Source organism: Accipiter gentilis, chromosome 3 (genome assembly GCF_929443795.1).
Source record: "Accipiter gentilis chromosome 3, bAccGen1.1, whole genome shotgun sequence".
Taxonomy (NCBI): Eukaryota; Metazoa; Chordata; class Aves; order Accipitriformes; family Accipitridae; genus Astur; species Astur gentilis.
In genome coordinates, this window is record NC_064882.1 from 39797921 (window position 1) to 39820405 (window position 22485).

The 22485-nt window shown below is 42.6% G+C and overlaps 2 protein-coding genes across 2 annotated transcripts in view; one reads left to right on the plus strand and one right to left on the minus strand.

The window, feature by feature from the left end:
• The window catches only part of NSD2 (nuclear receptor binding SET domain protein 2), a 105025-nt gene extending 85281 nt beyond the window's left edge, over positions 1 to 19744 (minus strand). The window contains exon 1 of the mRNA XM_049797436.1: positions 19725 to 19744. The gene's annotated coding sequence lies outside the window, so the exon portion shown is untranslated. The remainder of the gene's footprint in view (positions 1 to 19724) is intronic.
• Positions 19745 to 19763: 19 nt separating this feature from the next.
• Positions 19764 to 22485, plus strand: part of LETM1 (leucine zipper and EF-hand containing transmembrane protein 1) — a 31512-nt gene continuing 28790 nt past the window's right edge. Inside the window, exon 1 of the mRNA XM_049797453.1 lies at positions 19764 to 20010. Within this exon, the coding sequence (XP_049653410.1) occupies positions 19932 to 20010 (79 nt within the window). The 5' untranslated portion in view covers positions 19764 to 19931. The remainder of the gene's footprint in view (positions 20011 to 22485) is intronic.

Sequence of the window (22485 nt, forward strand, 5' to 3'; positions counted from 1 at the left end):
GATCATATGAACTGTTTCTAATTATGTTGGTGGCTGGCAATTTCCTGTACTGAGAAACTGTAGCTGTGATCATATCCCATTTACGCAGTATATATGCCTTGAGAAAAATGCTCATTGACAGACTTTTTCAGAGATATCCACTAATTTTGAGAACTGTTTGGAGACTTTATATAAGATGCCTAGCACTTGTTTTATATTGGTGTTGAGTACGTGCCAAATACTTGACAAATGAGGGCTGAAACAACTGGATTTGAGGCATAGGATGAGCAGGTTTGCAAATGCAGGCCTAACTGCTGAATTATCACCTGTGCTGGTTTTTGCTGTGAAAACTGAAAGGAGTAGGACGTGTTTCTTGCACATTTTACCATGTTCTTACACTCTTCCTGAGCTTGATATGCTCGCTCCTCTAAGCTATATTTGTTCGCTTCAGTTACTGTTAATGAGCCAGAGCCTACACTTTGCAGATCAGTGCAGGCATTTTATGAGACACCCTTGCTTGGTGAAGGAGCCCTAGCAGGGAGTGAAAGGTGGCTGCTAAGCTGCCTGCAGGAGTTATACTGCGGTTCGCTGTCAGCAGCTCAACCCTATATGCAAGAGTGATCCCACTGTGGGATCTGCATCCAGTTTACGTACAGTAGAAAAACATTGGGCTGTCTCAGCTGCGCTTACAGCAGCTGAACAAAACTGTGATTCAAATGAAGAACGTACTCAGCACAGAAGAGGTGTTGGGCTTGGCCAGCGTGTAGGAGACGATCTACATGAAGATTCACCCACTCTACATTGTCTCACACTGAAGCTGGGCATGGTTGTAGTACCACTGTGCTAATAATAGCATAATTCCCATGGCCACAAGCCACCATGTGTTGGACACTCCTCCTTTTGCAATTGCTACAGTAACTGGGCACGTGGTATCTGCTGAAGGGCAAATGCATCTTCTGGGTTTCAGCTGGTTCTTCAAGTCAGGAATAAACTGTTTGCACTGGTCCAAAGGAGGGATAGGCACTTAAATGGCACTCAGAATTCGGGAGTCTAACCTGTGATTCAAAGCCCCAACTTCTGTCTCACCCCAGAAGGCCTTTATAAGGGCTAGAAGAGGTACTTTTGCATCTGACTAGAAGTACACTGCTCCCAGCACGCAGCTCACCTAAAACACCAGAATCCTGAAACCCAGCACTCCCTCTGGTCATCTGACACAGAGGCCTTCAAAGTGTGACTAAATGCTTTGCCACGCGTACCATCTTAAATGCACATTCAAGTGTGTTCCTTATTTCATGTATACTTGTAAAATTGTTACATTTGACTTGTATTTGGAGTCACTCTGGCAAATATATGTACTTAGCATTGCGCATGTGAGCTGTCTCTTTGTAGCCCCAATCCTACATGTTTCAATACAGCTGCAATCCCCAGTGCCTGCGGGGAGTCTGGTCTAGCCCACTCTAGACCTGCAGGAAGAAATAGCTGCAAGCCTTTTTGTGCTCCCTGGTTTGCCTGTAACCTGTCCCCAGGGATTTTTACAGGCAGGCAGCAGACAGCCTGTAGGCCTGGTATGGACATGTCCCTCACGATACGTTGAAGAACTTTATCAGACTTTAACTAGCTAGTTAAAACTGAACCTGTGGTCCCTGCCCCCTATACGCACACTGCCTCTCCAGCCACGTATCACCCTTCTCGATTACTGTTACTACCTCTGAGGCTGGGACGTATGATCGGTGCATGAATGAGCTTGGGCACTGCTGCTGCAGTTCTCAGCCTGGCATGCAAAGGTAAACTAAGTCCCTTCATGAACAGATCACAAGTTCCTGCTTCAGAGTTTTGGGCCAGAGAGCTTCTGCTGCTCAGCTACAGTCCACTGCTGCATGGCTGTCTGTCTTCATCTGACTGATGCCATCCTAAAAGTATAATAAATTAGGAGGCATGCTCTCAGTATTTACCAGTTTGCTGACTCTATGAACAGAAACAAAAAACTGAAGGATGCTTTGGAGATGCCTTTTACAATGCCATATAAACATAGTAACTAGGCCTTTTGAAAGGTCTATGGATATGCCCACGCTGGGACAGTTGCTGGGCCCAGCTGATGCAGTAAAGAACATAAAGAAGTCATTGATTCAGTGGGAAACATTTACCCAAGAGTAGTGTTTGAACAGCTCAGGTGTCGGAACAGAATTCCATTTTGATAGCAGTCAATATTCATTAAAAAATTTACTGTGGCTTCTGAGAATTAAATTCTAGGTCAGCTTAAATAATCAGTTATCCCATTCTTCCATTTCCTTTTCATGGCATTGTAGGCAAATTAATTGTATGTTAAGTCTTAAATAATTTTAAAGATTTGATTTATGACCCAACTATACTTGCCTTTTAAAAAGTCTCAAGGGCAGAGACTTCAAAGTCTTACATGTTTGTAGGGCACCAGTACAGGAGCCCTTGATATGCAGGTGTCCCGTAAGCAATAATGAAATATAAATGTTAAATAGTGGTGTCTTCTGAAGCTAAGAACCATGTTTTTTGCAAGCTTTTTGCGCACTCAAGTTTATGTGCCAGGTAGACAAGCACTCTGGAGTTTGAAAGATGAACCCCTTTTGAACTATAAGCATCCCATCTCAGTGTGATTCCTAGGGAGAAAATCTTCTCTTGTCCAAGCTTTTTGGATTTATGTAGACCCTGTGGAGTTCACTGGTGGGTTTATTTGGCAGGTGGGCCTTATTAACCTGCCAGCAAGGGACTATTTGACCTGCTTCGGTTTGTACAGCTTGTAAATAAAGATTCTGTCAGGGAAGGGAGATTCTCTTGTGCTTCGGACTATTTATATCTCTTATAACTGTGGCTGTTAAAGCTTATAAAGAAACAGAAGGTCTGGGATGTGAGACAGAAAGCCCCGAGGGAGTCTTACGTGTTGTATTTGGATTGCTGTGTTAATATCCTAAAATAAACACAGCATGCCAGAAAGTGGGGAATACTTTTATTGTAATTATTATTAACTCAAAGACCTAAATTATTGGTTATTGAATGGAGTATGGCTGAGCTTGGCTGCAGAGGACAATAAAGTAACCTCTTAATTTAACACTAGCAGCTATTGGCAATCAATGGGAGGCAGACATTTAATCAGCTTCATTTCCCTCTTTTTTTTTTGGTCTTTTTTTTTTTGCATTGTTCTCAAGTTTAATAATTACTAGTATTAATATTTTTACAGCTCAGGTTAATAATGAATACAATAAGCGTACAATAAATTGTAATCATAAACTATGATAGACTTTCCATCAATGGAATTACTTTAATCGGGAAGAAATACTACATTGAAAGATATGTTGTATTTCACATTAAAACAGAATCCCTTCAAGAAGTCTTTCCATCTGTCTAGTGCAGGTCTGACGATAGGGTCCTCTCTAAACCATGTAATTTTTAATAGATGTATCTGAATCAGTGAAAAGACTTTATGTTATTTTATTTATATTATATATAATACTTACAATGTAAGAAAATCTTTTTCTCTTATTCAGAAGCCACCAGTTTGGCCTAGTTGAACAAGAGTAATAATTTTTGAGAACATTTTTCTTCTGCTTCAGCTGACCTACTCAGACACTCAAGTACTACTGCAGATCAAATGACACTGGGTTCAGCATCTGCCAGAGTTCAGATTTTGAGTCTGTATTCCTTGTTCATTCATTTTAAAGTCAATTTTGCAATATTTCTGCCTTTTGTCCTGAAAGGGCTCAATAAATGTTCTTTGACCTTAGTCGGGTTAGACTGATCTGCGACTTAGGCATTCTAGTGATATTTTTAAATATTAACAGTCACCAGTTTATAAAGAATGTTGAATTTACCATGATAAACATACCGGCTGCAAAAGTACTTCACCCAAGAGTTGCTGCTGTGGCCCAAGAGAACTTGATATCAGGGAAAGACAAGTAGGGTATTACCACTGATGTGCACTGAGCAGAGAAAGGCTTCCAAATTCTACTAGTCACCAAAATTTTGCAAGTGGAAGCCACTCAGGAGAGATGCCAAGACAGGCAGGGCCCTTTCTTGTTTAGTTCCACCTCTTTTCCAAATGGGCATCTCTTTTATGAGCTGGATCCCCTGGCTCACAGCCCTGCTATGATGCGGGACTGCCAAACTGCCGTGCACCTGTTCCAGAGGGATTAGCCACCGGTGACAGCCCATGCCCAGAATTTCCTCCACAGATGCTAGTACCCTTCAACAAGTGAGTCAGAACCATTTGACTTGGAGCTTTTTATAGTTGTTGTTGAGGGTATTGATAATAATCCTAATAAAGTCTAGTTCTTAATCTCTTATACTTAATGGTTTGCCATTGGTTGAAGAAGAAGATACCATGCTGTTCTTCACTCCCATCCCTATCTGCTTTACCAGCATAGCAAAACACTGTTAAGCTTTTACGATCATCTGTCATTATATTGGAAAGTGAGTGTTATCTGGTGGATAAGATACCAGGCTGAGTCCAGAATTGACTCTGCTAATGAATTCACCATTGGGAAATCTAAGACTATATTACTTCCTCTGCTGTTTTGATTTTCCTACCGATAAATACATTCATTTGAGAATTCAATAAACAGCTCATGCTAAAAATCAAGCATGCCACGATTGGTTTGCAGAACTGGCTTTGCATTTAAGTTTTCTAGTCCAAAGATTCAAATATTGTCTGTATTGTATTCATATATGTTTATATGCACCATATATGGTTATGGTGCTAATTGATTATAAAAATAATATGCACTAGGGTTTTTTTTCTTTTGTCTACCACTTACAGTCCTTTATGTCATGCTAGTAGAAAACAGTTTTTGATATAAATTATTTTATTACTCTTGAAAACTGTCCATATAGCTGAGGGAATAAATGTCCTCAATTTGATTCCACCCAACTTTGGGATTTTTTTACTTTTTTTTTCTTTTCTTTTCTTTTTCCTTTCTACAAATACATAAAAAGAATCAGGCACTTCATGCTATCCCTAAGCACAAATTTAGTTCCTGGTATATCCACTCTAATGTATTCAGGAAGGAAGGAATAATCTCTCTGAGGCTGTAGTGCTTTTACAGTGGCTGCAGTAGCTGTAGCTCAGACTGTCCCTAAGTGCAAAATACTGGAGGAATTGTGTAATGTTTGATCTTTGGGAGTAATAAGGAACAGGCCCATTCATAGGTGGGAATAATATGCTTGGACTAGCATTGTACAATACAGTGAAGCAGACAAATGTTCCTGCATCTGCTAGAATTAAAGTATTCATACCAGCCACAAAATGCACTGAATAAAAAGAATTTTTTCTAAAATAAAACCCTCCATTTTCTGGCTAGGATAAAGTAAGATTGATTAGGTACCACTTGTAAAAGGTGGATTTTGTGAAAAAGGCAGATGTTAAGTGCTGTAGAGAAGAAGGATTTGTAAGAGAAGGGTGATAAGATAAAGATATGTCCAAAATAGGACTGGGAAGTGGCTAGGTGGGAACTGTGAGCTGAGTGTGTGGGAGGGAAGGAGGCAAGCATTCATTTCACCCAACACTAAGAACAGAAGAAAGGCGCGGGTGGGGGGCAGTTTTCTGTTTCTTAGTCCGCTTAAAATTAAATCGCCTGTTGATTTCAATTCTGGAAGGTATTAGAACTGTGTTCATCGGGCTTTTAACATACATACATTTATCAACCAGTTTGTTGTGAATAGTTTGTATCTGTCCCTTCTAATTGCTCCCTTTACCTCACCAAAAAATCCAAGAAGTGACAACCAACCTGATTCACCTTTCAATTCAATAAAATTCTACTTGATTTAGATCCAGCTGCTTTAAAGATATCAGCTATTTTATTTAAGCAGCACATTGTAGGGCTGCTCTAGCTTTTACCTACTAGCAGTCAGAGACACGTCCAGCATACCCTCACGCTATAGATAAGCTTTCTCCTGGCCCCCATGACAAGCAGATGTTAGGACAGAATAGCATAGAATAGATTATACTGCTGGTACTGGTACAGGAGGAAAACAGAGCTGCCTGGCAAAGGAGCCTTTTGTATAGTATATCAGGAATCAAGCTCTGACCCTGTTTTGCCATAAATTAGCTGTTTTAATAAACCTTTCCTGCAACTTTTATTAAACAGATTGGTTCATGCTTTAACTTATTAACATGTTCTTATCTTTGCTATAAAAATGTATATAATCAAGAGAGATTTCTTAGTGACGGAGTGGATTTGTGAAAACATCCGCATAATGTTTTTCCACTTGCTTTCAGCCCCGTTCTTGGATTTGCTGGCTGAGACAATGTTTGGAGTAAAGTCACATGATCAATCTGCATTTTCTTGCAGTCTTCCTGAGCTGTTGCACCACTCCTTTTCATGCTAGGTATTCTGTTGATCTATAGATCTAAGCTCCTTCTTTTAAGGGTAATAAATCAAAATTATACAGTGTTTAGGATTTCAGTCAGAGAGATTATGTCAGAATTAGAACATTCCTGAGTGAAGGTCATATAAATCAATCCTTCAGTTATTCCATTTTCAGTTTCATTGTAATGAACAGTACCCTGCTTGCAGTGAGAAAGCTTATGGTGCTAGAATACTGATAAGATGATATTGCATTCAGAGTACATTTTCTGCTATTGGATGAAATCTGCAATGCGATATATGGCATATATGCAAGGGTCTGTGTTGAAAAGCCTTGAAATTGTCAAATTATAACATTCTACGGATAAGGTTGGTTTGCAAAATCACTGAATCATCTTTATTGCAGGAAGAATTTTAATGAACAAAGTAATAACAAAGGTCTTGTAGTAGAAATGTAAAAAAACCCCCACATATCACACTTTCAAAGCTTTCATATTAAACAAGTGAATGGTATATTGTTGTGCATTCTTAACACTGGGGTGTAATTTTTACCTGCGTAGTAGTGCCTAACAATTAACATCACTTTTCATACTTAAAATACTTGACAAGTGATGTCGCTCATAATAACATAATGTAGCTAAGTAGCCATTTTAATTGCTTGTGAAATTGTAACACTGAGAAGTAAGGAATTTGGGATTGGGATCAGACTGATGGGATTTGGTGTATGCTGCTGATTATTCAGGTTGTTATCTAAATTCCTTGATCATTCACACATACAACCTCTAAATACTTCCTAACGTATACATTGAACCAGTGCTCGCAGGACAGTATAAAGCAAATATTACTCTTTGAACGCACTCCTACTCACTTTACCCTGGGGAAACAGCTAAAGCATGTGTATCTGTAGTCATTTATTTACTATACACAGCCCTCCACTGACATGCCAATATACCAGGGCCTGTATATTCCAGCCTATTTGCTCGCTTACTTCCCTTTCACTGACTCCGCTCTTCCCACCAGCTTCCCCCTGGGTTAGACATATTTGGTTACCACTCAACCCTGACTTGCATGTGGCTTACTCCAGTTTCTGTGCACCCCTGCCCTGCACAGAGGCGCAGCTGGAGGCTGCAGGGAGGAGGAGGAGGAGGAGGAGGAGCTCTCCAGGGTTCTGCTCAACCTGATTTGGGGAGATTTGGGGAGGATTTGGGGAGAAATACCTCAAATCTGCCCTTCGATCCAGCCAGCCTGAATCAGCTTGCAGGAATGAGGACATGCCCAATGGCTGTAGAGGGCAAGTAATGCATCGGACTGGTAAAGGCTCTCCATTGCAAGGTTAGAGATGGAAACAGGAATTCTGGCAACTCCCTATCTACCTGCCTGCAATGTCATGTTCTGCGTAGTGCCCTGACTGTGGAGCTTGCAGTCCTCCACGTCGTGTTTCTGGAAGGATAGTAGACCAGTGGAGGTGGGAACAATGGTTGCACTGGAAGAGACAGTTGAGGAGGAGGCGGCAGACTTTCAGGAGCAACGGTGAAGTTGTGAGCTCACCAGAAGTGGGCCTGCAGCTGATGGATTCAGTTTCTCAGGGTCCATGCGGGAGTGATCTCACGGTGCTGGGAATTGCAGTGTAGTCCTGAAGCAAGGTGGAGCATAGTTTTTAAACAAAATTTTTAACAGGAATTTTTAAGGAGGTGACAAACGTTATCCTTCTGGTTGTACTGGAAATCTAACAGCACACCTTTTTATTGGCAGCTTCAGCCGGGACATTTGAAAAAGTTGGCCTCTCCATGCTACCTGATAGATTGACCTTGACTCAGGCTACGCAGTCGGGGAAAACATTTGCAGAGTTTTTACACTGCACTGAGCCTGCTGTTCTAGAGTGTAAGAACTGAGGGATGACAAGCTTAAGACAAAGCACAAGGACCACAAAGACTGGTGATGATAACCACGTGAAAAATAGAGGAACCAGAAGGAATGGGGGAAAGATAAAGGGCCACAATAAGAAGTGCACCGGGATACTATGCAGCTCTTCAGGATGCAATCACAGATGTTAAGCAGCTCATTAGGGAGGAACAAATCTCTCCAAACCATAATACCAGACCTGGCCAACTACAGTGTGAATGCGACTGTGAGTACATAAGCGTGGGTTGTGTGTGCCTCTGCAGTGCGGAGGCTTGAACGCAGGTTTGCCACAAGCACACATGCACATGAGCTGGGACACAGCAATATACAAGTAACCTTGGTGACAGAGGCAAGACTGAAACACGCAGATTCATAGCTCCCAGCTCTGTGCTCAGACCACTAGACTACCTTCTGTATTTCTTTATCAGCAGCGATGAAATACCACAGTCACTGCTGCAGGCAGAGTAGGCTAATGGCAGGAACACTCTATGCTTGCCCTATTTCTCATACCCTTTCCCTAAGCACTCATTTCTGACTATGACCAGAGATTGGATAAAGGGACTCAGGCCCTTGGTTTAGCCCAGTGCAGTCGTTCTAGTTTCTGTAATGCCAAATGAAGCCCTGATCCAACCTAAATAAAGAACAGGATGTGGCACTGTAAGTTTCTTTGTTTACGGCGTCTTAATAAATTCTGGAACAAATGTACTCAATTTGGAAGCAAAAGAACATTTTCTTACTGTCAGCTTTACAAGCTGGTCTTGAAAGCTGATAGTACGTGGGTTCTTTTTGTCCTGTATATCAATGCAAGTAAAGCTCTGGAGACAAAATCTGTAAATTTCTTCTGCAGTACCTTCTCCCAGCCTCGACATCCTGTCTCAGCGCCATCTGCAATTCCTACCTTCAGCAGGTTTATGGAACATCTCAGCTGAATAAAAATATGTTGTTACTGATGTAGGAGAAGGATTGGAATTCATTCCATCTTTATTACAGTGAAATGAAATTAGTTATGTTGGCATCTCAGTTATAAAGGGAGCAAAAACTGCAGTATTTTTCTACCCATGTAAGTAAAATAACTCTCCTGATAATCCTGATATGCTGTATAGCAAAATTATTTTTGTACGATGCTGTTTCACAACATAATGTAAATACATGGATTGCATAGGTGTTAGTAGGAGCAGAATTTGCTCAGAACAAATAATCCATGATCTTACTTAGTTTCAGTTAAATTTCAGTTTATCTTCATTTCATTCATTCTCCTTGTGATACTTAAGTTTGCCATAATAAAGACTCTGTTGGGATTCTAATTATTGACTTTTGAGGAAGAACATTACCACAGTGAATTGAGAAAAACATCAGTGCCTCAAGGAACCTGGAAAATACTTGGACTGGAACTAAATGCCTTTCCTGTTGTTTTATTTAGATAATTCAAAGTTTTAAACAGAAAGATAACAGATAATGATTAATATGAAGCCTACTATAACTCAAGAAATGTATTACTATCAACGCCTGACCTAAAAATTTCTTTCAACCAGATCTGTCATTTTTCATTTGGACAATATTGGCTTGTTCATCTTGTTTTTTGAAATGTGCTTAACCAGAGAAAAAAAAATCAGAGTAGTCAGAGAAAGGAAACACCTTTGAGATTCATCCCTAATATATTTCCATTAATCTCAGTGGACTAACAGCAATAGTATCTAGCCTATATGCTCTGCAAAGGAGAGAAATGCAGTTCTATAGACAAAAGGCATGGTCTGGTTAAATCAATTTCTATAGCATCTTGTCTTGACATATTTGAGAGCACTATCTTTCTCAATTAACGTCAGCTCTGCTCTGGGAATACTCTTTGGTAGTTAACTGTTGCTGTTAGAGAGCTAACTTTAGATATAACACAGCTGGCTTATGTATTTTGCTGTTAATATTTTTGGTAATGGAACAACAAAAGCAAAGCGAATAAACTATTAAGCAGAATGCAGAAGATTTTCCACCTAAATAAATCAACTTTAAGGATAAGAAAACCCAACTGTAAATTTCTTTTGATTGACTCTGGATAGAAAAAATAAATTACAAACCTCAGGAACCCACTGAAGGTAGGTCTTAGGGTTTTCTTTTTCCCAGATTTCTAAGTCTCCAGCGCACTGAGGGTTGCACATGTGCCTTTGTGCAAACACCACCAATCTGTAGAATATTTCATTTAAAATTCATTCTTGGGCAGCTTCTTTACTTTCATTTCCACTTACATCAAAGTCAAATAGAAAACCCTCAAGCAGCCCAACTCCTCACATAGCACAAGAATGGAGGAAGAGCAGACATGATGTTTAAAGGGTATCAAGAAAACACAATGTGTTTGTGAGAAAGATCACAGAGGAAAGAATAAGCCAACTGAAGAAAGAAGGTAATGGAAAGCAAGTACAAGGCAAGTTTTTAATGTATGTCTGCTCCTGGCATTCATGGGTAATTACCCACTAGGGGGAGATAGACTGTAACTTGTTGCCAGGTGGATTATGGCAGAAGTTAAACTTTGTGAAGTCCAAAGAGGAAACACTGGTAAGAAAGCCAAAGAAGATGTTGAATTCCCTACGCTGGTAGAGTTGTGTGCTGCAAAGTTCTGTGGAAGTTACCAACTGGACTGAAAACCTTTCCCTTCCTGACCTGACTTTCATTTCACTTTTATGCAAAAAACCCCCACCTCCGTCAACCTGTTTGTTCTTCTGTTGGTGACAGCAACACCTGGAGTTGTAAGGATGGCAGAAACAGTGTTGTGCTTGTCTAGGACTAACTGAACTGCCATAGTCCCCCCCGCATGGGGCGAGCCATGCACACCTCAAGTCAAGTACCTTGAGACCCACCAATAGTGACCCTTCAGTCCACCTCAAACACCTCCTTGGTTCCAGTTAAGGACGTGCATCCTACAGTTTCAATTAGCTGCCTATGGGTAATCATTTATGGTCTCTTATTCTTACCTTTATTTGTGCAGAATGGAGAAGGATTTTAAAATTCAAAGCAGGCTCAGGTGTGTCCTTTCCTTAGGGGAAGCCAAGAAGGGAAGTAGTAATGGATGCTTAGAATTGGAAACAAGGCATAGGAAAAGTAGCTCTTACCTGCTTGTGTCATTCCTGGTTCTGAAAACCAGTAGTTTAGGAACTTCCTAACTTCCAAACCGGACACTGTATCTAGATGAGCATGTGTCAAGAGACTTCGTTAAGCCTAGCTCCCTCGAATCTGTCTATTTTCTTTTTGAACCTATGTATTTATATTTTGGGGTTTTAGAACATCCTGTGGCAACGAGTTCATATGAAAATGTATTTCCTTCTGTTCTTTTTAAAACCCTGCTCCCGGATAAACTGATTGAATTAATATGGTATCATGAGCAGTGATAATAACTATTTTCTATTCACTTTCCTCCCACCTTCATTATTTTCCAGACCTCTGTGTATCCCCTTCCTGTCGAAGTACAGAATGAAAACCCCAGTCAGGCTCCTGTTTATACTAGGATTTTTGAATGATATGAAGGCTTTTCAGAGTCAAGCTATTAGCAGTGACAACAGTCTTAACTCTAACCTTGCCTCTCTGCGTAAGAACTGTTGGATAAATAAGAACATAATGCAAACTCGGAAAAGATGCATAATTATTTCCACACAGGAAGTTTGCAGTTGATAGTTCAGTGTCACAGATAGAAATGACTAGTCTAACGTGCTGTGAACTAAATCAGAGCCAAAGCAATTATCTAATGCCTGTGAACCCTCAGGGTCAACTATACTCTCTGCTACCATGTGTAATGCCAGAAAAGTTCATTGACAAACACCAGCCATCAAAAACACTTCTTCCTCCCAAACTCCATGTCACTAGTTTCCAAAGTGGCCTGTGGTTATATCCTGCTCACCTTCAAATTCCCTCAAAAATAGTACAGGGGTTCTGGGCACTACTGTTTCAACAACTCTGGTTTAAGGATTACTGAAAACGTTGCATGACTCCATTTGTCAGTACCCCGATATGATCCTTCACACAAACCAGGTTAAGGTAAATGTAAAATAGCGTTATTTGCAAAAATCCAAATCTAAGCAACTCATTTGCATTGCTTATCCAAAGCAATACACAGAAATGAAAAGAAATGGGGTATACAGGACATTTGCAGACCTGGAAGAGCAGCTGGCTGCGCTCTGTAAGAAAACTAGGCACAGGTGCTGGGATTGAGCCCAGGGCCCTGATTCCCAGCTGGCACGCTGAAAGAGGCTTCCCGCTCAGGGAGAGTTAGATGTCTGTTCCTTGGGAGGAGAGGCCTCGGAAAGGGGAGGAGGTTGTTCCCTTGGCATGACAGGAAAGCACTGCTGGCTGAGCCAAAGGGGAATGGACTCTTTTTGTTGGTATCTGTTGGGTGTATTTCCTCTTTCGGCTGTTGGATTAGTGACTAAAAAAGAAAACGATCGATGTATGTTGTATTGGAATGACTGTGGGGCTTATCACCCTGGCTGATGAGCCATCTGGATGGCTTACTTTTACCTGTTTCTCAGATTAGTCCCAATGAGTTCCTCTCGCTCTATCCACATATACCTCGCTAGCCACGCTTTATACACTCACATAACCAGGATTAAAGCATGTAATGTGTTACTGAAAAAATAACTAATCCCTTTAAGGTAACAGGACGTTTGGGGGTGAATGCCTTCTAAATCTGTCTCTAGGGGATACTATAATGGTAATAAAGTGAATAGAGGCCTAAGACAGGCAGGAGAGAGGTTGCTGATTACATGGGAAAGCCCAGACAAAGCGGCTTCTGTTTCTGATGCCTGAAATTCAGCCACATAAGAAAAAGGCAGGGTACTGGCAAAGCACTACTGGGATGTACTTGTGCTGATGGCTCTTTGTTATTTTTTTATAGCTTCACATCACATTTTACCAGGTATTTCCCCTCAAGATTCTCATATACCTACAAATCAGTCTAAACCAAGTGCTGTCAACAGAGCTGCCGCTTCACTTGCCTTGGAGGTTGCCATTCTTTCTGTGTCACAAGAACAAAGATAAAAATGTTAATTTTTAGCCCTTTCCAACACTTCTATGATATTATCTGGCAAGCACCAGGATTTGACTTTACAAATACATAACTGCACTTGTTCCTTTACCACTCTGTGTCTGTGAATGTCACTGATAGCAAAGGGACATGGCATGAATATGCATGTGTAGGATTGGGGCCCAACAGCTTAGGTCCTGCTGAGGTCAAGGCACAGACATCCAGACAAACATTGATTTAGAAAATTTACAGTATAGAGGATGGTTGTAGAAAGGGAAAGCGCACTGACCATTCCAAAGGAACCAACTCCTTATTTAAATCTCTTAATCTGCTTTTCATTATCTCTGTGGGGAGGCCTCTTGAGAAAAGCAGTTCTTTGACTTGAATAAAGGAGGGGCTGTGGGCTTGCATGCTGGAATGGGGAGGTCATTGTACGGCAGCACGGAAGATGGGAGTGTGAGTCAGGTCAAGGAGAGCAGGATAAAAAAGTGTGAGATCTGTGCTGCAGGCTTGGTCTGGATTATGTAAGGTAGAAAGTTTAAAGCTGGAATGTAAACAAGAGACAGCCATTCAAAGGGTGGAAAGATATATTCTGGTAGGGTCATTCAGGCTTATTGTTAGGGAAAAATATGGGCCAGGACTGATAACATCATCAGCAAAACCAGCAAGAAAGAGGTAACAACAGCTGAGGCTCAAGAGCCCTAAATTCTGCACAGGAATGTTAAGCATCAGGCTTCGGCAAATCAACCTATCTGTCATCGATATCTTTCTTATCTGTTCTTGTAAAGGAAATGCTGAGTTCTCCTTCCCTCCTTAGAGACAGACAAAGCCCGAATATGCCTGGGGGACAATAGGGCTACATAGCATTTTGCCTGCTACCAAGTCATACAGCTGTGTGCATGTGCTGGCTATAATCCTCTCTCCTCTAAACCACTGCTTATCACAAGCAGCCTCAGCCTTGCCAAATTGCTAAAGAAAGTTATGTTATTGCCACTAAAATGGCCCTTGGATGCAGCCCATTTTTCTCTTTTTTGGAATACAAAGGTAAAAATTATCCTAAAATGGTGTGCTGACCTTCTGCTGTTTCTTTAATGGACACAAACAGAAAGGTATCTCTGGTTTGCAGGGACCTCCTATTTTTCCAGCACTCCTATAATACTGGCTGACTTCACCAGGAATTTGGAGATATACAAGGAGTGCAGGGTCAGGTCTACAAAATCTGGGATGGAGTGGGGGAGGGTTGCATACGCTTCTTGTCTTGCTTCTCGATGGGTTTGAAAAAGCAGAGGTGGCAGATTTAGGGCTTTATTGACAGTAACACAACATTTGGTGTTTTCTTAGAGACCTAACTTTGGGAGGCAGATGATGGCATAAGATTGTTGGCTTTCTGTGTTTCTAACTGCAGATAGAAACCTGCAAACCTTACAGACTTGAAAAAACCCTGGAGGCAAAGAATAACTCCAAATACATATTTTTAAAGCCTGTCATTCATAAAATCAAATTGACACATTTGGAGGCATAACAGGTTATCTTAAATACAGAATTGGTTAATTTTGCAGCAAAATCTCAGACCTTCTCATATCAGCTGGACCCAACAGGTGCATTTTTAATGCTAGTCACTCCTTTTGTCCTTTTCTTTTCCCTCCATATTTCTCAAGGTCTAAATCAGTTTACTCATTATAGCGACGTTCTTCCCTTTTTGCTATGTGTATAGCCTGAACACCACCTGCCCTCCCGCCTCTGCTTGATCCTGCCTTGGCCAGAACCTTCTAGCTTTTTCCCCATGCCCTCCTCCAGTCCTGTAGACAGCAGCGCCCCAAAACGCTGCTTTGTGTGATGATGATGATGCATCTTTTCCCCTGTTTGTTTCACATAAGCTCCATCTGCTGGTTAAAACTAGAATCTGTGTGATTTTCACTATGAAGTACAAACGCTACTGTTTCCTCAATTTGAAAGATTTTCAAAATTATCTGTTTGTACTCTCCCAGCTGTGTTCTCCTCATCTGCCCGCATGTCAAATTTAATGAATGACAACCTAATATGTTATTTTGTATTGCTAATTTGGGTCAAGCCCATGCAATCTTTTAAAACACCACTTTTTGACTAGAATTTGAGCAGGTAATTATCCTTGGATCTGGAATGACTGTTTACAGCACATTATTACTGTCAAGGAAATCTCTTGAGTAGCTTTTCGCTGCATTGTTTGAAAAGGCACCCAAGGCAGATTGTTTCTGTGCTGTTGCTAATGTGTAGCCACTGCTGCTTTTTTTTGGCACATTACAGACAGGAGTGAACTTCTGACCTGTATGCACATACAGAGCAAGTCTGTAATCCAGTGACCACTTGAACTTTTACCTTTGGGCTCTAACTTTTACAGAGCAAAAGGCTTCAATATCCCCCAGGTCTCTCCTAGAAATCTGTGATGATGAACGGGAGTATTTTTTAAAGAACTACTAATAATCTGTTGGTTTTCTCCCTCAGGTGGAAACTTAATGCAACTTGCTACACAGTAATGTCTTACCCCCCCCCCCCCCCCATTCTTCAGATTTACACTGAACAGTGGTGAATAAAGATGAGGTTAATCCCATATTGTTAAACCTATTCAGGGAGACAACCTGGGGATTGCCATGGAAACAGATTCTACAGACTAAAAGCGTAATCCTACTTTTAAATACTGTATATGGACCTGTACCACTTCGTAGCTTGTAGAATCACACTGTGTACACAAACATGATGTTGCAGCAGAGAAACGGCAAACCTGTCTCCCGTCTCATCGCATACTAAACATGCTCCCACCTCCTCCTGCTTACAGCCCAGAGCAGCAGGGATTGCACCTCCTTCCCCTCCAGGCACTGAATCTTACCTCCCCAGTCCCTTGCTGCCTTTGCTGCCAGCTCGGCTTGTCGTCTGGGCGTAAGGGGGAAGAGAGGCCGTGCCTGTGCAATGAACGTGGTGGTTCTGGCAGGAGGGTCATAGATTTGGTATTGCTACACAGCCACTTTCACAAGCTATAGGGCAACTGACCCAGGTGTGTGAAGCTGGGAGTGGGGGTCCTGCTCGCCATCCTCCAAAAAATCAGTAGGATCTAGGAAGTGCTTCCCGGGACATGTTCTCAGGGAAGGGGTGACAACCGTGGTGAGCATGGAGGGGTGCCCCCTCCAACTGCGCAGGTATTTTTGGCAGGCCACGGAGAAATCCTGCTCCCCGTACGCATCTGCCTACCACCTACGGGAGTCTCTGGATGGTGAAGAGGGAAGGGGTAAGGGGCAATAGCAGATAAAAATTTCATATAACTGTTTACTATGCCTGTGAAGTAGAGGTTTTCTGAAAGAGAATGCTGCATACATAGCTAGTTACCTTACAGTTTTGCTCTCTGTTCATATGGATATTTGCCCCCCTATTTCGACAGATCTCTAAACTTCCTCAACGAGAATTATAGGTTCATCTGCTCCTTTTTCATGTCTATGCAAGTAATGCACAGACATAGCCATATTCTGTGCTTTTAGAGGCCTTAACACATATACCTCTTTTAGACAAGTAAAACATTCTTGCTTTTTTCGTATCACTGGGCTGTGCTCATATATCAGTAAAACATATTTTGATAGTGCCACAGCCTATAACAGGAATCACAATTTCCTGTTACTTGGAGTTTGTTTTGTAATTGTTTAGACAACTCGCACCTTGCTTTTGCTTCTCTTTAACATTCAGGGGAAAAATCTTCATGTTTAATACTAAATAATCTTGTTTAAATATTACATTTATTTTAATCATTCTCACATCCTTATTAAATATTACATTTAATCATTCTCATATCCTTATTAAATCCATCTAGAAAGGTTTGTATTTCTTCCTTTTACTCTCTCACCCTATTCCTGCCAGAAAACACACTTTTCAACAAGATGGCTGACAACTTTTCCAAACAACATGGTTGCTTTAAGAACCAGGTCTAAAATGGCTGTAGCAGCTTAAGTTTTTTAAAAATAAAACCCTAGTGAAACTATGTGTATCATGTTTTATTCTGGAGATGTTTTCTTTGTGAACTCATAGGCTGTTGGTCTGGATGGAGTGAAAGATGTTTTTCTTTAAAACAAAAACTGATTTGCATGGAAGGCCCATGTATCACCTACAGTCACTGGGCCTTTTCATGTGGCAGCAATTTGTACGACTACTTGAAAATTATTAATACTTTGTCTTTTCTTAAGCGTCATTTCACAATGCTTGGTAAATGCACAAAATCAATTAGTATTTTGAAACTGTATCCATTTAGGAAATTTTCAGACTGTATTATCATTCCTTTTCATATATGGTAGAAAACCACGTAACTTCCAGGTATAAACAAATCTGGAACAAAAGACTGTACAAAAACATAACGGATTCAGCTCTGAAAAGGCTCATGCATCTACATTGTCTGCTACCCTGAATACTAATGAATTTAATGAAACTATTGAAAGACTGGTTACTTGTCTGCATAAATGTATTGAGACCTCTGTAATCATCTGTTTGCTGTCTGAAATCTCTTGTCAATAGTTTAATGACTTCAGAGCATATTATTCTTCTTGTATAGGCTTCATATAATGTTTCTACATAATTAAGCAGCTTTGTTAGAGGAACTGCCATTAGTTGCCCCATTTCATTTGGTTTTGTTATCAGCCAACCAGAAAGAAAAAAGAATAACAAGAGAAGGCTACAAACCCAGTCTAGTGAGAGAAATGTGTAGATTGGGAAGATTTTTGTGGTGGTGGTGGTGGTGGTGTTTGTGTTTTTTTAAGATTGCCATATTAACATAAAGCACTATTGTTAAGTTGCACATTTAAAATAATTTTAACCATTTAAATGCACTAAATATTTAACTACTCGTAAAGCAAACACAGCTGGCTAAAAATCTTGCAGTGCATTTGGGAGCCAAACATTTTAAAAGCAGCTCTAATAATAAGTACATAAATAACAATACTAATTAATTTTTTAATAATCAGTAAACAACACTAGTGTTTCTGTAGCCAACACAGGCAAAAGATGTGAGAAGAGCAGGTCTTGATTTTTTTTAAAAATTCAGTCAATTGAATATTCCATCTTCACATATTCTTTTGAATAAAAAATATTAGTATAAATTTAATCTTAATTTTTCATACTTAGGAGAAACCCAGAGGATTTTCTTTAAAGACATAAAATTAAAAAGGAATTAAAATATTACTAATTAATTTCTTGCCTTTGCCAAGTCTCAAGCATGAAAGGATGCCTGCAGACACATTTGCTTTTTCCTGGTATGAGATGCTGTTTCAGTCATGTTTTGGGTCAAACCTGACACTTCTGCTACCTTCACATATAAAGTTAAATAGCACCTGTTTTGTTTGGGGCTTAGGTAGGTGTATAGGTGAACAAGTGCCTGGCATTATAAATAACCTGTGAAATATACGAGGTCTGAAACGACAGTATCCTTGTGACTTTTGAGCCCTGTCCTTGAGGCAGCCATCTTGTTGACAGGGGGTGTCAGCCATCTTGTTGAAAAACAGTTCCAGCAGCTTTCCCCCCATTTTTTACAACAAGGCAGGCATTAACACCCAAACCTCATATATGTAGTTTTTAAAATTTCACTATTCTCAGATTAAATTATTATAATTTCTGCAGTTTGATTCTGGTTACTCCCTGCATCTGTCTATACAGTTAAAACCCAAGCAAAATTAATGGTACTATTTAATACTGTATTTATTAACCAAGTATTGAAACATTTGCCAAAAGATCCTAACGCTGGTCAGGAGGAGACTGGTATTTGAAGAATAATGCGCTACCTGTAGCCCAACTATTAACCAGCACTAGCGAAGCACATCTGTCGGCTGCCTAACGTATGAGCTATTTTATATCAGAAGCATCTTGGCTCCACAAGAAAGGTGTTTTTTCTGTCACATCCCGAGTCCACAAGCAACACGCGTGCACGCAGCGAAGCGACTGCTGCCAGGCGTGCTCAACACCAGCAGAAACGCCAGGTTTTGGCCCCAAACGCGGGGGAACGTTGTCGCAGGCGCGCTCTGGTATCGGTGTACTGCTGTACTCGGGGCTACGGTTACGTGCTCGTTGGCCACACCGGCCTAAACCGCTCAGGACGGCTTTCGTGAGGCACCAGCGCCCTCCCCTTCGGCAGCCATCCCTCAGCGGCACACGGCCGGCCTGACCTTGCCGCCGCGGCGGGCGATGAGGGGGCTGCCAGCCACGGCCCCACGGCACGCCGTTTTACCGCGGTCCCCTCGGGTGAACGAGCCCCGCGCTGCCTGCGGGGCGGCCCTCTGCAGCCCCGACCCCCGGTGCCCGTAGCAGGTCCCCGATAACCCGCCCGCCCTCCGCTCCCCTGCTACCGGCTGCCGGAGCCGAGAAACGCTGACCCGCCGGAGGCGTGCCTACACCTCCCAGCATGCCCCGCGCCTCCCCTTCCTCCGAGCCCCTCCGCCAACGTCACGCCACCACCCCTTAGGACTACAGATCCCGGCATGCTGCGCGCCCCGCGCCCGCAGGCGGCTTACCGTGCGCCCCCGAGGACTACACTTCCCGGCGTGCCCAGCTCCGCGGGGGCGGCGCTATGCAAACGCGGCCGGCGGCGGCGGCTCGGCGCTCCTGGGCGTGTGGGGATCGCAGCGCCGGGGCCCGGGCGGCGGGACATGAGCAGGCCGGCAGCCCGCCGCCGCCGCCGCTAGCCCGCTGCCGCCGCCCAGCCGCGCGCGAGCGCCAAGATGGCGTCCATGCTGCTACAGACCTGCGGCCGGCGGGCCTGCCGTCTGCCCCGAGCGCTCCGCCGCCAGCCCCAGCCGGGTGAGGCTCCCCGCGGGCCGTCAGGGGGTTCCGGCGGCGAGGAAGGGAAGCGCAGCCGCCCCGCGGCCCCGGGCCCGGCCTTGGGGGTGCGGGTGCGGCCGCGCTGCCGCCCGGCCCGCGAGGCCTGTGCTGCCGGCGGCGCTGAAGGGCCTGGGGCGGGAGGAGGGGGAAGGGAGGGAGGGCGGAGGCGGCGACGACGTCTGGGGGCTCCCGGTGTGGGCGGAGAGGTCGTTGCTGGAGGGAAGGGCCGCGGCGGGGGCCCCGGCTGGCTCCCCGCCGTCCTCCGGAGCCGGCGAGCCGGGGCTGGGCACGGCGCTTCTCCCCTGCCGCCCTCGGCCGCCTCCCGCTGCGCCTTCTGGCGGGGAGCGGCTGTGGGCTGGGCGGCGGGGCCCTCGCTCCCTCGGCGGCTCGTCTCCTGGCGTTCGCTTCCCTGCCAGGGTGGTTTACGGGGATGCTTTCCCCTCACGGCAGTTAGGACACATGCGTCTCTTCAAGGCCAGCTGGGCGGGGAAGCAAAAAACGTGGGGTTGGTTAAGGTACAGGAGCGCGTTACCGCGTTTCAGTCCTGCCTGCCTTGTGCTCAGTGTAGCTTGGCCGTGGAGTCGCGTTGTCACTAGTTAAACGCTGCTCGGTACCCTTTAAGAAAGTACAAGAGGTTATTTTCTTGGACTACATTAGGAAGGAAATGTAAATTTGCCTTTTTCCAGGCGGCTTTGAAAGCTTGGGAAAACGAAAAGGGAACGCAGTGTGTGATACTGTTTTCATTAATAATCAAGATAATCTGGCAGTTTAAGTATCTTTGGGTGGTGAAATTTAATGACATGAAACAGCTGATAAACTTGTGACGTACGTGAGGCCTGTGGTTGCTTTTTGCGTCTGTGAGTTGGAAGGGCAGGGGTTTAGTGAGGAATGAGCGAAAGCTTAACAGGCAGTGGTTTGTCATTGACACCGAGCCCTGACTTGTCACTGAAGTGCTGTCAGTGAGAACAGGGTATCTGCACGTTCAGATTCTGGCAGACCTGATCAACCGTATGGGTGCTTTTTCATTCTGATAAACAAGCTGTCGTCTTGGTTACCAGTAATCACTCAAGTGTGGTACCTTCTTCTAGTAAAGACATTTATTCTTGTAAAGACATTTATTTAGGTTGAGCTTGTACAGTGACCTGAACAAAAACCTGGGGTATCTTAGCCATTTAGTTTACTTAAAACAGGGAAGCAACACATCCATGTACCTTCAAATTAGATGGGAGCTTTGATTCTTCTTGTGGCATAGCATAAGAAGAAATGCTAATGATCGCTATAGTTTTGCTACCCCACGTGAAAATTCTCATTTGCTGAAATACTGTGATATAATCAAATCATTTCTGTGCAGTGATGCACTATGCTTATACTTGGAGTGTTAATCTATTATGAACACATTATTGTAAGGTGTCATTTTTTTGTATAGTGTTTTGCTTTACTTAGCTCATCTTCTTTGCTTTACGTGTAAGTAGTCTAAGATTAAGTTAAAGCTAAGTGCTTCTAAGAATCCTAAATGTTCTTCCTGTGAAGATCAGGCTGTTAAGTACTGCAGGCTTATACTTCTGTAGGGACTTACTTCATGTTAGCCGTTTCTTTTGAAAAACTCTAAACATAGTAACAGTATGCAGCTATTCTACATTTAAAACTTCATTAAATTTAAAAATAAAGATTCTCATGACTTCTTTTCCGTGAGGAATATGTTAACATACAGCTTTTCTGGCACTGCTGCCTTTTTTTTACTTTTAAACCAAGTAATCCTAATCCAGGTTTCTTAAATGAAGAGTGTTGAGTATGGTAAGCTACATTCACCTTGTTCAGACACTTCTGGATGTCTGCATTATCCTAGAAGCAAGGAGTATGGACTTTGCTCCTTTCTGAAGAAAGTATGTATTTTATTTCAGGGCTGGCTTGCTCTTAGGTATGTGGTTAGAACAGACACTGCAAAACATAAAGAGCTCTTGTCAGAACTGACAAAGTTGAAATTAACAGTTATTCTGCAGAATCTTTTGGTGAAATGATGTTTCTGTGTGCCTATTCACACTCTGAATGGCTGTATGACAAGAAGTGTTTGAATCGGCATGTTTTCTTACAGTAGCCTTTGGAATTTCGTTCTTTGGCCCCTTCCTTAGCATTAATGAGTCTGGTTTGAAAAAAAAAAATAAAGGTAAGCAAAGTGAAAGTGTGTTGCTGTTAGAGTTTTATCTAAGAAACTCCAAGCCAGTTTTGACTTCCAGATCATCCCTCTTTGTTCTAGGGGCACCTATCCATAACAGGTAATGTCCTGCACTAGCAGGACTCTCCTTTTTGGCACATTTTGGCTTTGTGTGCTTCCTGGCACTCAGGTGAGAGAAACAGATGACCATCCTGCAACTTATCCCTTGAGACTTTGGGTACTGCTCTGCTTTGCTCAGCTGTTACTTAAACTCAGGGACATCTTTCTGAGATGGCTAGCCT